Genomic DNA, 15,199 nt, shown 5'->3' with positions numbered 1-15,199 from the left:
CATTTGGTTAAGCAAGTGAAGCCAACCATTGGCATCCCCAGCAAGCAAGTCTTGAACAAATGCTACTGATGACTTGCATGAACCAGGTCAAGGAGAATTCGGATACCATTTGATGTTCTAACTTTCTGGAGTCTGGTTGTTACTTCATGTACTTTTTGTTTCTTTCGAGCCTCTCTAGTATACCTCCATATTTACATATGTTGCACAACTTTTCAAATGAATATACTTGTCTCACAACATTTTAAAGTACAAAAACAATTCAAGAGAAATAGTTCCCCTTAAGCAGGGTATTGTGGGCTCAGAGTCTTTGCTGATAGAGCAGAACTGAATACAAGCAGATGTAGGAAATATGTGTACCTCTAGCACATAACAAGCTTTAAATAATTCCAATTGCGTTTTTCAACTGAAACTATAATTCGCAATTCTTAGAGGAATGTATTCATTTTGAAGATAATAATAGTATACGGCTTATACGATATCCAAATGAACGGAAGCTAATGCAAGAATGTTTTTTAATATTGACTAATATATCAGAGTATGCTTAATCAGAAATTCAAGTAACAAAACCAAGAAAAGCACTCTATAGCCAGAAAATCCACAATTATGAGATATAAGGGATTGTATTAGAAAATAGGACAGGTATGCATGAGTTCCTATCACTGAGAAATTATTGGAATTCTATGACAGCATACAAAAGTGGCACTTAGTATCTGCTTATAACATAATTCATTCTTTTAAGGGATACAAAGGTGGGGATTCTAGACAGACATTCATCAATTTAGAGAATTCTAAAATAGAAACAATCAATGTCTAAGCCACTCGTTAGAATAATGAGCTGTCAATTGACTGAGCTGTCAATTGACCTCCAGAATCTATGGAACTACAAATGGTTTGGCCCTTAGTTTTCTACGTGAAAAATGTCATGAACCACGTAATAATGAAAAGAAGAATGACATCCCCGGCCAATGGCAGTAAAGATTTCATTGAGAAATCTGTTCCAATATAAACCCACCAAGCAAGGAAAAATTTTGCAACAACAGAAGGGAGAAAATTAACTTGCAATAAATCTGAGCTAAACGGAAAAAAAAAAAAAAGTGAAAATATACTTTGCAAATCATACGTTTAGCATCCATAATATATCTACTATAGGATCCAAGTTTTCACGTTCTTTTATAGATCCAGTAAAAATTTGCATCGAATTTAAGTCGCATCTAATAACTAATTCACCAGATTCCAGTCATTTTGTTCCTACCTATGAAAGCCTAATAACAATTTTCGGATGACTGCTGCTACATAACAAATAAATCCCCAGTACCATGAGATACATCCTTCAAAAGCATATTCACAGTACTTTCTTCATAGCTTCAATAAATATGGTATCTATCAGTGTGAAACACAAGTTTGCATTCATCTGGTATAACAAATCAAGAAATATGTTCACGTCTAGAACCCTACAAGACAATAACGCATGTGAGATGCACTAGTGCTTAGCAGTCATATGGTGTTCATGCTGATTTTGGAGACAGATGCTATAATTGTTCAATGATCCAATCAGATTGATCCTTTGTGACTAGGGTAGCCTATCAGTCACCGCTCCTCTCGTGAAGTCTCGATTGAAAATACCTCTACACTTGTGGTAACCAATAAGAAAAAGAGCCTTAGATATAGTCTCCTAATAATACACCAACAATTATCTTGTTCAAGCCACCAAGAATGTCAGCTTCTTAGACACTCTTATTTCTCTTCACAAGTGTCATTACAGATAAATAAATTAGCCACTGATATCAATGTACCTGCACACGAGGATTCTGAAAATCATCCATGGCAGCAGCTAATGCCGGAAGCACCCGTTGATGATATTGAACTTGCAGGTCTGGGCCCAAATCAGTAGACAACTGTCCAATCGCATTAATAGCTGCCCACCTTACACGAGGATGAGGATCTTGAAACGAGTTCAAGACCATTGCCACCACTTGCTCCAAATTTTTTATCATTACCTGGAGCAAAATTAAATGGAATAAACTAAGAATAAGGCAACTTGAATCCATTTGACTATAGGAAGAGGTATAATGCACAAAAATACTTTGCAGGTGAACTTGTGTCGTTGTTGAGATAAAGTCATAATCTGTCAGTTTGTGTGCGAACATTATACATACAGGACAATCAACTCACATTCAAATGAAAATGTTTCATATATGTCCAGCGTGTTACTACAAGTGGAGAAGTATATAAAAAAAACACTTAGATTACTGTTTCCATTATAATTCTACCTAGTGTCATCATGTTGACAGAATAACATCATATGTGAAACACAATGGGGCTTTTATCACCAAGCCATAAATACAGAAAACAAGCATTGCTACAAGTAGTGAAATATGCAAACATCTAAAAGCTGATGAGGTAACAACTATTCCTATCTTGATCCACTAACAAGAAGCCATGGGGAGTGACAATTAGTTTCCAGACGGTGCAGGATTCAATAACAAAATAAGGGCAAAATTGATACCTTAGAACAACCCTCAGCAATCTATGCAAGGGCAATCCAAATAGGCAAGCAACTGCTCAGACGCGACGGGAACAATGGTATTCCCACCCAAGGAAATGGCAAGCCTATCCAAACACTCCTGCCCAACACTGTAATTACCACTCTCACCAGCATCCTCATCTTCAGTCTCCGCAGTATGCCATGAGGGATCATCCTCAATATCCAAAACCATCTTCATCAAAATGGCAAGCAACCTACTAATAAACTGCGGCAACTTCCTCATCATCCCCGGGGCTCGCTCGCTGGCCTCGGCTAGAGTGATTACAAACTCTATGGCCAAGTGTCTGGTCCCTTCTTCCAAGGACTCAGCTTCAGCAACACGCAGCATAGAGCCAACCACCTCCACAATCTGCCTCCTGAGGAACCTTGGCTCGGTCCCAGCCAATTCGATGAACAACTCGAGTGCCTCCTGTGCCGTGGCCTCGTTCCCGTTGTTCAAAGACTCCATGAGTGTCCTCATCATCGCCGGCAATAGGTCCTGAAACCTATCCCTATCTCCGGAAAATGAACGTGAGGAGCTCCGGCCAGCCGTTGTCCGGCAAGATTTCGGAGGCGAGCTCGGAGATGGTATCGCAGAGCTTCTTGGAAATCGATTTGACCTCCTCGCGTTGAATACAGGACAGGAGAATCGATTGAGGCTGGACTGCGTCGTCGGGGAGAGCCTGGGCCAGATATAGGAGTCGTCGCGGGTGACCTGCCTGCGGAGGAGAACGGCGGACATGGTCCGGGCCTCCTGCGCCGGCGAGATTTGGAGGAGGTGAGCGAGTTTGAGTGAGAGCGAGTCAGGATCGGTCTGCTTGCAGAGACTGAAGAGGAGCTCGGCCTGGGATCGCTGGCTCGCTGCTCGTTAGCGGAGGCCATCAGGTCGGAGATTAGGGTTTCTAAATTGAAAACTGAGAACAGCCCTTTCTGAAACCCATATATCTCAAAACAATGAGACTGGTAAAAAAAAAAATTACCGAGTCAAACACGAGTTTTTTGGTTTGCCACTGTTCTGTCAGCGCTTGTACTCCACGCGCTGTTAACAGACAGCAGGTGGCCCTCACCTAGGTGGATAGCAGAAGCTCCGGTATATCAAAATAAACCAAATAACATAATTCAACTAGGAAACATAAATTTACGTTTTCCAACAATTACCGTAGTATTGATAAATGATAATCAATAATGGCGGGCTAAATAAAGAACTTTATATAGAGGGATTAGCAAGTTGGGGATATATAAAATAAAAATGGCCAGTTGCAGCTTCGAGACGCTAGTGGATGAACCATTTCAACAGCTGAGAACCAGATGCAGATTAATAAATGCTTCGAGCCCGCCGTTGAGTTTCTATAGGAATTTGCAATTCGATACGTGAGGTTTGGACAAAATGCACGAAAGCCCGGGAGCGTATTCAGTGCACCTACAGTACTGATGCACTGACAGCACGTGGTCACGTGCACAGTTAGTCTAAGACGGACGTTAGCTGGTCAACAAACAAAGAAATGGAGACCAAAAAAACTGAAGTGGAGTAAAAATGAATTTTACCTCCACTTAAATTTCACACAACGGATGACTACCCAGATTCACAACACATGACTAGGGTCGGGGACATCCCCGTACAGCCTGATTGTGCTGAAGAGGTTGGTTGGTGTTAGTATATGAATTATATGTTGGCATTCCCCATATACAAAACTTAAATATCAGGATTGTTAGCTATCTTCAATCCTGAGGTTGTCAACTTTTGAGACAACTGCTAGTGCTCTGCTTCAAAGATTCTGCACGCCAGAAAAGTGTTTTTGGTGACAATTGTGATTAAATGATAGTGCTGTGTACCATCATGTGGTTGATTTAATTAAGTCTCCATGTGGGTGATTTAATTAAATCATTGTGCTCTCTTTTCTTTTTATCTTGCAGGCTGGAGTGCACTGACGGGTTGTACTTTGTGTGTTTAACAAAGTTCTTCTAAGAAGTCTGTGTGTATAAAAAGAATGCTTTGGCTCCATAAGTTTTCGTGTCTTTCGGTGGTGTAGGTCTGAGTTCAAAGTTCAAGAGAATAAGTTAGTCATGAGTATATTTCTTTCTTGATATTCTCTTGTATTAAACACCGATGAGTTCAGTTGAGAAAATCAAATATGTTTGAGTTTTCAAGGCCGATGTCTTCAAGACAAGTGAAGCACATTTAGAAGCTGTAGACAAAATACTGAGAGGTAGTTCAACTGGCTAAAAGAGTTTAGCTAGAGATAACCGAGTCCAGAGTTATCCGAGAGGTTGTAAGTGTACCTTGTATTTTGTTTACCATTTTATAGTGTGTGCTTAAGCACTTGGCCTGAGGCCCGCAGTTGTTTACCTCACTTTGAGGGTTTTACTGCGTAAACATTTTCCTGTGTTCTTTACTTTTCTGTTATTTATTCTTATGCTTGCATATGTTAAATGCTTTATACTGTTGGTTAGGGATAGATAGCCTTTTCCAATCCCTCAACAACGTCCAGGAAAATTGATTGCAAATAATTGTGAATTGCCTATTCACCCCCCCCCCTCTAGGCCATTCTAGTACTTTCATTTGGCATCAGAGCAGGTCACTAGTTCTCCTAGTGAGTTCCATAGGGTGTCTAGAATGGATAGAGATAGAGAACGTTCTGGCTCTATAAACTGTCCACCTTTTTTTGATGGGAATGATTATTCTCAGTGGAAAATTATGATGCAAGCCTTCTTACATTCACAGGATGAACATATCTGGAATATTGTTGAATTTGGGTGGGAGGTTCCCACAAAGGAAACTAAGTCTAAAGAGAGTGAGAGTTCTGCTTCCATAAAAGAACCTAAGTCTAGGCAAGATTGGTCTATAGCTGAAGTACGTGATTTTAACAATGATGTTAAAGCACGGCACAGCTTGTATACGGCTCTTTCTATGAAAGAAAAGAAGCGTATTGGAACTTGTAAGACTGCGAAGAAGGCATGGGATCTTCTTCAAATGACTTATGAAGGAAACAAGAAAGTTAGGACTCAGAAACTTCAGAAATTAATTTCTGAGTTTGAGACAATGACTATGGGAGATGATGAGTCCATTGATGATTTTCATTCTAGGCTTATAAATGTGACGAATGAGTGTGATAGTCTTGGTGATCCTATTGCTGAGAATAGGATTGTAAAGAAATTCCTTAGGTCCTTACCCTTGAGTTTTCAAAATAAACAAACTGCCATTGAAGAAGTTCAGGATTTAGATACCTATACCTTAGATGAACTTCTTGGGAATCTTCAAACTTTTGAAATGAAAATCAGGCCAGATAAGAAAGTAAAAACCATTGCCTTGAATGCTGTTACAAAAGTGGATGAAAAGCCAAAAGAGTTAGTAAAGGAAAAGGATAGTGACTCCGATTTTACTGCTGAAGACTTTGCTCTCTTAACCAAACATTACAAAAAGTTTTTAAGGTCTGGTAATTCGTTTCAAATTTCCAAGAACTTCTCTGGGTCTAGTTCTAGGAGAAATATGAGCGGTGACTATTCTTCTGAAAAAGACACTAAAGCTAGGTTTACCTATAAGAAACCTTCTGTTGATAAACCTAAGTGTTTTGAGTGTCAGGGTTTCGGACATCTTGCGGCAGATTGTGGAAATAAGAGATTCAAGGCTCGTTCAAATAAGGCTATGAACACAACCTGGAGTGATTCTGAGTCTGACACTCAATCTGAGTGTGGTGAAGACAACGTTGCCTTAACTGCTGCTCTTCATCCTTCATCCTCATGTGAGTACGAAGAAAAGGATCTTGATGATGAAGAAACAAATGATCAAGCCATGGCTGACAAATACCAAGAAATGTGTAGAGCCTCGACCAAAATGTTGAAGCTAAATCAATCTTTGAGTGAAAAACTTTGTCTGGTAGAACAAGAAAAGGAGGGGATTGCTAAGCACTTGCAATCCTGCACAAAAAACTGGGAGATCGAGAAGTCAGTGTATGTTGGGCGTATAAAGAGCTTACAAGATAATTTGGATACCCAAATTAGTCTTGTTAACTCCTTGTCTTCTGAAAAACTGAGCTTAGAATTTTCTTTGAAATAATCTCAAGAAAATTTTTTAAAGTTTTCAATAAGTTCTGACAAAGTTTCAAAAATGATAGGCATTGGAAAAGTTGGAGGGGACAAGAAGGGAATAGGATTCTCTGACAGCACTTCTCTTAAGGACTCAAAACCCATCAGGTTTGTGAAAGAAAAAATGACTCCTAAGAATGAATTTCCTCCTCCTTTTAAAAGGTTTGTTCCCGTATGTCACTACTGTGGTATGCTTGGTCACATTAGACCCAGGTGTAATCGTCTCAAGAAACACTCCCAAGTATCCAGTGTGTCTAAAAGGTCAGTTCAAAACATGTTCTTGCATAACAAATTGAAAGAACATCTGAAAGAAGTTAACAAGATTACAAAGCTGGTTTCAATCCCAAGGTCTTCAACTCCAAAATTAAAACAAGTCTGGGTAGAAAAAGGTTCACACTCTTGTCATGTTGCTTCTGTAAATATTCCTTCCTCTGATTTATCTGTGTTTGATAATACTTGTTTGCATCAAAATAATTCAAATTTTATTGAAGCAACTTGTCTTGTCGCCTTAACTGTGTTAGCAGCAAGAAGGGCTGATACTTGGTACATTGATAGTGGCTGTTCTAGACATATGACAGGTGACAAGAGCTGGTTCACGTCTTTCTCAGATGAGTTCACATGTGGATCTGTTACTTTTGGAGATGGAAGGAAAGCAAAGGTAATTGGTAAAGGGAGTGTTTGCACACCAGGTATCCCCAACTTACAGAATGTTTTATATGTGGAAGGGTTGCATTCAAATCTGATCAGTGTGAGTCAAATGTGTGATGATTATGAAGGTGTTTATTTCAACAAAGATAACTGTGTTGTACTTAATAATGTTGGCAAAAGTATCATGGGAGGAAAGCGGTCCAAAGATAATTGTTTCTGCATTCATGCAAATGAAACTAACATGTCTCAGGTATGCATGAAGGTCAAAACCACAAGTGATATTTTGGAACTTTGGCACCAACGGTTGGGGCACATCAACTTTCAAGATCTTGTGAAGTTGTCTAGCAAGGAAGGCGTACGTGGCTTACCAAAATTAAGTGGACAAACAGATATTGTCTGTGAAAGTTGCAAGCTTGGTAAACAAACAAGGAGTTCACACCGTGTAATCAATGAAATCACAACCTCCCAACCCTTGGATCTAATGCACATGGATTTAGTTGGACCCATTCAGAAAGAAAGTATAGGAGGTAAGAAGTATATACTTGTCCTTGTTGATGATTTTACACGATTCACATGGGTAAACTTTTTGAGAGAAAAATCTGATGCTTTCTCTAGTTTTAAAGGGCTATGCAAAAGGATTTTAAATGAGAAAAGCTCTTTGAATACTAGCATTGTTAGGATTAGAACAGATCATGGAACTGAATTTCAAAATTCATCTTTTGATAATTTTTGTGATGAACATGGAATTATGCATGAATATTCTGCTCCTATCACACCTCAACAAAATGGTATTGTTGAAAGGAAGAACAGGGTTTTGATTGAAATGGCAAGAGTATTGCTGTGTGGTTCTGGAATTGCTCACATTTTCTGGGCAGAAGCTGTCAACACAGCATGTTACACCACAAACCGTGTTTTTCTTCGCTCAGGTACTGAGAAAACCCCTTATGAACTATGGAAAGGTAAGAAACCCAATGTAAGTCATCTGAAAACCTTTGGTAGTCCTTGTTTTATTTTTCGTGATAGAGAATATCTTGCAAAGTTTGATGCTCGTAGTGATAATGGAATTTTCCTTGGATATTCTTCAAATAGTCGAGCTTATAGAGTGTACAACAAGAGAACAAAATCTGTTCTTGAAACGATCAATGTAACTATTGATGACTCTGTTGCTCACTCTGTGCCTTTCTTTGCAGATGATGATTACTCTCCTCTTAACAATAATCAAGGACAATCTGAGTGTGAAAGTGACCAAGAGCCAAATAAAATCAATGAGGAATTATTTGGTGCTTCTTCAGTGCATAGACAAGGACATAAGCAAGTTCAAAAAGACCATTCTATTTCGGATATCATAGGTGGTCTGAACGATGGCTTAAAAACCAGAAGGCAAGTGTCAAATACGGTATGTGAATCTGCCTTAATCTGTTTCCTGGAAAATAATATTGATAGGATCCATGAAATCTCACATATTGGTTTCATTTCATTGATTGAGCCTAAAAATGTTAAAGAAGCCCTGTGTGATGATGATTGGATTAATGCAATGCATGATGAACTTAATCAGTTTAGTAGGAATGATGTGTGGCTTCTTGTTCCTAGACCTAAAAATTGCAATGTTATTGGAACTAAATGGATCTTTAAAAATAAGACTGATGAGAAAGGTTTTGTCACTAGAAACAAAGCTAGACTTGTAGCTCAAGGATATGCTCAAGTAGAAGGTCTAGATTTTGATGAAACTTTTGCCCCGGTTGCAAGACTAGAATCAATTCGACTCTTGCTTGCTGTTGCTTGTCACCTTAGGTTTAAAGTCTATCAAATGGACGTTAAGAGTGCCTTTTTGAATGGTGTTCTTCATGAACATGTTTATGTAGAACAGCCACAGGGATTCACAGACCCTCACAATCCTGATCATGTTTACAAACTAAAGAAAGCTTTGTATGGATTGAAACAAGCCCTAGGGCTTGGTATGAGCGTCTGTCTGCTCACTTACTGAGCAAAGGTTATGAGCGTGGGGCAGTGGATAAAACTCTTTTTGTTAAGAGATTTCACAAGCACATATTGATCGCCCAAGTATATGTGGATGACATCATATTTGGGTCTACCTCTGTAACTCTTGTGAAAGAGTTCACTACGGCGATGGAAAGTGAGTTTGAAATGAGCATGTGTGGTGAATTGAATTATTTTCTGGGTTTGCAAGTTCAACAACTACAAGAAGGTATGTTTCTGTCACAATCCAAGTATGCAAAAAACTTGGTGAAAAAGTTTGGGATGGAAACAGCAACTGCAATCCCCACACCCATGAGCACGAGCATAAAAATAAGTGAGGATATTGCTGGAAAAAGTGTTGATCAAACACTATACAGAAGCATGATAGGGAGTCTACTATATCTTACTGCAAGTAGACCAGACATTTCGTTCAGTGTTGGTGTGTGCGCACGTCATCAAGCAAATCCCAAATTATCTCATCTTGAGGCAGTTAAGCGCATCATCAGATATGTCTCAGGTACGTCCGAGTTTGGTATTTTTTATACTTTTGAGACTAACGTGGAAGTTGCAGGTTACTCGGACTCAGATTGGGCAGGAAACTTGGATGATCGACGTAGCACTTCCGGTGGGTGTTTCTTTGTTGGAAACAACCTGGTATCATGGCATAGCAAGAAGCAGAATTGCATTTCTCTATCCACTGCTGAAGCGGAATATGTTGCAGCTGGAAGTTGCTGTACACAGATGTTATGGATGAAACAAATGCTCATGGATTATGGTTTCAATCAAGGGTTTGTCTTGTTTCTTTTCTCTTTCAACACGCCGTTTTCACCTCTTTTGTCCCAAGTCCTTCTCGTCTTTTTGTCCACCACCATGGCCCGCACTCGAGGTGGCAAATCTCGACAGTCTTCCTCTGACCGGTTTGGTAGGACTCCACCATTGGCACCAACAAGGGCCTCCTCTCGCCTGGCAAACCTTCGGACCTCCAATACTCCTCCAGCGCCCTCTCCTTCACGATCGCACCTCTCATCACTACCTCCTTCTGCGTCCTCCTTGTCCGGTTCCAGTTCGGATTCAGCATTTGCTCCACCTCCTCCATCTCCTCAACGCAAACGCAAGGCTGCCGCATCTACTACTCGGCCTCAGAAACGTGCAAAAGCTATTTCTGCGCCTTCCTCTGCCACCAAGCCCAAACCTGTTTCCAAGCTCACTCAAAGTAAGGATGAACAAAAACCTGTTTCGAAACCTTCTCGGCCGAAGCTCACCAAAATCACAGAATGTAAGTCTCCTCCTCCTGCTGATCGATTCGTTGATGGTGCTTTATCTCTGTTTATTCATACTACTTGGGGTCGACCAATTGTTTATGAACGGTGTTTTGAGTTTGATGATCTTCCTGCTACTTTTCATGTCTTGACTGATAAACTTCGTTGGACTTCTTGCCTGATTAATTTACCAAGGCCTAACAATACTCTTGTTCAAGAATTTTATGCAAATTTTCCACAAGATCTTCCAGAGCAGGTTGACCTGTATCATTCTCCTATTTCACCTCCCTGTGCTGTTTGGGTTCGTGGTCAACACATTCTGTTCACTCCTACCACTATCCGTATGTGCCTTGGACTTCCATCTCCTCGCAAGGACGCCATTCTCACTGCTGCTCCATTCCTTGCCAATCCTGATCTTAACACACTGATCCATGCCTTATATCGCAGCACTCCACGGATCAGTCCTCCATATCTTTCAAGCGGGCAAATTGATGAATGGGTTCGGCTCCTTGGTTACTTAGTTCGCAACATGCTTTATCCAACCTCGCAAACCAGCAAGATTTTCCCAAGTGAAGCTGCTATGATACATGCATTAAATCTGCAGAGCCATTACCTTCCTCCTGAGCATTACATTTATACCTCTATCCGTCATGCTGCTGTTACACATCGTCATGCTTCTCGTGCTGCTCTTGTGTTCCCCTCCATCATCACTAGAATCTGTCATATTTTTGGTGCTTCTTTTATTCATGGAAATGATATTGGCATCCCACCTACTCCTGTGACAAACTCGACATTAGCTCGGAGTACCGGTCAGGCACTTGATGGAGGACTTCATATCGATACTGTGATCATGCTAAAAGTTTTGGAAGATCATGTTCTTGGTCTTCGAACCTTATTCCATGGAGTTACTTCACAGATTGATACACTGCTTACCCGCATTCATGGGCTTGAGCAGTTGTTTCTGCATTACATTCGTGATATGCATCCACCGGCTGCGGATGAATCTCTTGCCTCTCCGCCGACGCCTCGCTCTGCTGCTGCTGCATCTCCTGACACTAATCATTGCTCTACTTCCACTATTCCTGACGAGCATGTTTGTGTGGAGGATACTGAGCCTGTTGAAAATGTTGTAGAAGATACTGCTGTTCTGTGTGATCCATTCTCCGTTGACATGGGAACCTATCACTTTTCTCTCCCAACTGGTGTCCGTATTGAGTATATTGATTAGAACCCCCTTGCCATTCCTAGACAAAAAGGGGGAGAAGATGCTTCTGATGTTTCTGGATAGTTTCTGATGTTTTTGTGACTTTTGTTGGATGTTAACTATTGACGTTCTTAAACTTTTGGTTATTTCATTTTCAGTTGCTTCTTACTTGGTATGTTGTTTTTGGTTGTTTCAGGAGCAATGGAAGTGTTTGATATGATGGAAAATAGATTCTGAGAGTCTAGGATTAGCAGAGCATAGTTTTGTATAGGAATGCCAAAGGGGGAGATTGTTAGTATATGAATTATATGTTGGCATTCCCCATATACAAAACTTAAATATCAGGATTGTTAGCTATCTTCAATCCTGAGGTTGTCAACTTTTGAGACAACTGCTAGTGCTCTGCTTCAAAGATTCTGCACGCCAGAAAAGTGTTTTTGGTGACAATTGTGATTAAATGATAGTGCTGTGTACCATCATGTGGTTGATTTAATTAAGTCTCCATGTGGGTGATTTAATTAAATCATTGTGCTCTCTTTTCTTTTTATCTTGCAGGCTGGAGTGCACTGACGGGTTGTACTTTGTGTGTTTAACAAAGTTCTTCTAAGAAGTCTGTGTGTATAAAAAGAATGCTTTGGCTCCATAAGTTTTCGTGTCTTTCGGTGGTGTAGGTCTGAGTTCAAAGTTCAAGAGAATAAGTTAGTCATGAGTATATTTCTTTCTTGATATTCTCTTGTATTAAACACCGATGAGTTCAGTTGAGAAAATCAAATATGTTTGAGTTTTCAAGGCCGATGTCTTCAAGACAAGTGAAGCACATTTAGAAGCTGTAGACAAAATACTGAGAGGTAGTTCAACTGGCTAAAAGAGTTTAGCTAGAGATAACCGAGTCCAGAGTTATCCGAGAGGTTGTAAGTGTACCTTGTATTTTGTTTACCATTTTATAGTGTGTGCTTAAGCACTTGGCCTGAGGCCCGCAGTTGTTTACCTCACTTTGAGGGTTTTACTGCGTAAACATTTTCCTGTGTTCTTTACTTTTCTGTTATTTATTCTTATGCTTGCATATGTTAAATGCTTTATACTGTTGGTTAGGGATAGATAGCCTTTTCCAATCCCTCAACAACGTCCAGGAAAATTGATTGCAAATAATTGTGAATTGCCTATTCACCCCCCCCCCCTCTAGGCCATTCTATTACTTTCAGTTGGATATGGACAGCAGATACCAGAGGTTGTGGAAATCGAATAAACCCAAGATCTAACCATCTCTGGTTCGAGTTGCGACGCTGAGATTCCTCCGTCGCCTGTCCGGAGCGACTAAAATCTGGTAAAGCGCTACTCTTACCAGATTAGTTGTTTTGAGATTCCTGGCTTGATTTGGTAATGATAAGAGTCCCAAATAATGGGTTTTGAGTAATACCCATTTGGATACTTGTTCTTCTGGACTTCTGGTTTCCCAAGTGAATATCAATTTTCTATAATCCAAGTGGCCTAGCTCTGATATAATATAATTTCTACTGGATTTTGTTGGGTATTTGGGGCAGAATCATAGTGTTGAAGGTAAATCTTTGTAACTGACTCAAGTTCTAAGAAATTTGGAATCATGTTCGTTTGAGCAGAAACTATTTCCTTGTTTTAATTTTTTTTTCCTTCAATTTGCCATTGTTGACAGATTTTTGCCCCTTTAATCAATGCTGGTGTTGCCTAGATCCAAGCTCAAGAATCAACAAAGCTCTGTAGAATTGGAGGCCTTCTGGACCCATGTATGCAAGACAAGAACACTGCTTACATTGATGCATTTGGGTGCCCGTGGAAGTCATGGCTCAGAATGAAAATGCCACCGTTTCGTATTGGAGATTTATTTACTAATTTAAACATTGGAAGGTAGGCCAAACCAGCAATCCTAGCCCCAATTGATGAAGTTAATTCTGATTCAAAGAATTGGAGGTTGAAGGTGGGAGGACCATGGTGATGGGAAGAGATGAAATAAATTTGTGGGTAAATGGAATTGGAGGTAAATGAAATTGCACAAGCGGAAAACTTGAAATTTTCTGAGCCGACGCACGCGGCATGTTGAATTGTGCTCCAGTCCTTTCTTAGAGCTTTCTTGTGTGTGAGAGAGAGATTTTTTTTTTTTTTAGAAAAATAAATATAAATGTGTTCAAGGAAAATCTAATTTGTGTTTAGCCTAAATTCTAGGTTACTTGACCTAGTGGTAATAGGATTTAATTAGAATGATCTAGAATCCTAATCAATGTAGAATTACTTTCCTTGTATGATTGAGATTCTATGCATTGTAATCCTCTATATAAAGAGGCCTCTATTATCAATGAGAATACACAGCAAATTCCTCTCAAATTCAGTTTCTCTAAAACACGTTATCAGCACGAAACCCTAACCCTGAAACAAATAGCCAAACCCTGATTCAAGAAGCTAAAAACCTTGAATCCGAATACAAAACCTTGAAACCTTTCTTTCCTCCACCTCACACCTTGAAGAACTCTATCCCAGGAGTCCAGAACCGGCAGCCCCACCTCAAGAACCGGCCGGAAAACCATCGAACCGACCACCGGAAGCTCTATACAACTAGCAGCAAATATTCCACCGGTTCACCATCTTTCGGACCTCCAATTTCCACCAAATTATGGTAGCAGAAGCCTCTCAAGTCAAAGTTTCTGGAACCGGAAGAAAAAGTAAGAAAACCGGCCTAAAAGTGCGTGAACCAGCCGACTAAATCTATTACAGAAAACCGGCAGAAAAGAGAAGAAAAGAAAAAAAAAGGAAAGGAAGCCCAAAAGTCCAAGAAGCAGAAGCCCAAGCCCATGGTAGAGGCCCACTGACGCAGGCCCACTTCCACGTCAGCAGGAGGACCCACTGCCACATCATCACTGCCACGTCATCACACAGACCCACTGCCATATCAACAAACAGGGACCCACTGCTATATCAGCAAACAGGGACCCACTGCCACGTCAGCAGGTCAACAGTCAAAGGTCAATGGTCAACTCCGGTCAACTATTTTCCGGTTACTTTTTCGGTCAGCTACAGTACTTCCGGCAGCTATAGTGACTTTTTCCGGTCACAATTTCCAGCCAATTTTCAAGGTAAACTTTTCTAAAAGTTCCCGTTTTTGAAGTTTTTTCATTATTTTCTTCTTTTCTCGGGGACTTGCAACCTCCCTTCTTCTACCCCCCTTTCTTCTTCATAGGGGCGACCAAAAGCCGAACTGTGGGGGTTCGTGCTCACTCCAAGCTTAGACCTTGTAGAGTCCTCCAAACGTAGAGTTTGTTGAGAAGTTATGATCGACTACTTACATCATTGTTTCGATCTAATCCAATATCTCTTGGAATCGAATTTCTTGGAAGCAACTACGCTCGGAAATTCCTAATTTCTTGGAAGCGATTACGCTCAGAAATTTCATATGTTTTCGTGGTAGCCTATTTCGCTCCGAAACTAACTCTAATTTCTTGTTCTCTTTCAGGATGAGTAACCTGAACAAATTGGACT

The 15,199-nt window shown here is 40.2% G+C and overlaps 2 protein-coding genes across 2 annotated transcripts; one reads left to right on the top strand and one right to left on the bottom strand.

The window, feature by feature from the left end:
* Positions 1-1,793: 1,793 nt before the first annotated feature.
* Positions 1,794-3,453, bottom strand: LOC112187203 (importin subunit beta-3-like). Its single transcript, XM_040513780.1, has 2 exons — positions 2,507-3,453; positions 1,794-1,997 (listed from the first exon to the last, which is right to left on the bottom strand). The coding sequence occupies exon 1, from the start codon at positions 3,264-3,266 to the stop codon at positions 2,520-2,522; it is 747 nt and encodes a 248-aa protein (XP_040369714.1). The 5' UTR covers positions 3,267-3,453; the 3' UTR covers positions 1,794-1,997; positions 2,507-2,519.
* Positions 3,454-5,138: 1,685 nt separating this feature from the next.
* Positions 5,139-6,578, top strand: LOC112184650. The gene has a single exon (XM_024322899.1). The coding sequence runs from the start codon at positions 5,139-5,141 to the stop codon at positions 6,576-6,578; it is 1,440 nt and encodes a 479-aa protein (XP_024178667.1).
* Positions 6,579-15,199: the final 8,621 nt, after the last annotated feature.

Source organism: Rosa chinensis, chromosome 2, assembly GCF_002994745.2.
Source record: "Rosa chinensis cultivar Old Blush chromosome 2, RchiOBHm-V2, whole genome shotgun sequence".
In the NCBI taxonomy this organism is placed as follows: domain Eukaryota; kingdom Viridiplantae; phylum Streptophyta; class Magnoliopsida; order Rosales; family Rosaceae; genus Rosa; species Rosa chinensis.
Note: the sequence above shows the minus strand (reverse complement) of the source record. Positions and strands in the feature narration are given on the sequence as shown.

What these genes read in the sequence shown, in the direction of transcription:
- LOC112187203 (XM_040513780.1), bottom strand. Translation starts at nt 3,266, where the DNA reads ATGTCCGCCGTTCTCCTCCGCAGGCAGGTCACCCGCGACGACTCCTAT.
- LOC112184650 (XM_024322899.1), top strand. Translation starts at nt 5,139, where the DNA reads ATGGATAGAGATAGAGAACGTTCTGGCTCTATAAACTGTCCACCTTTT.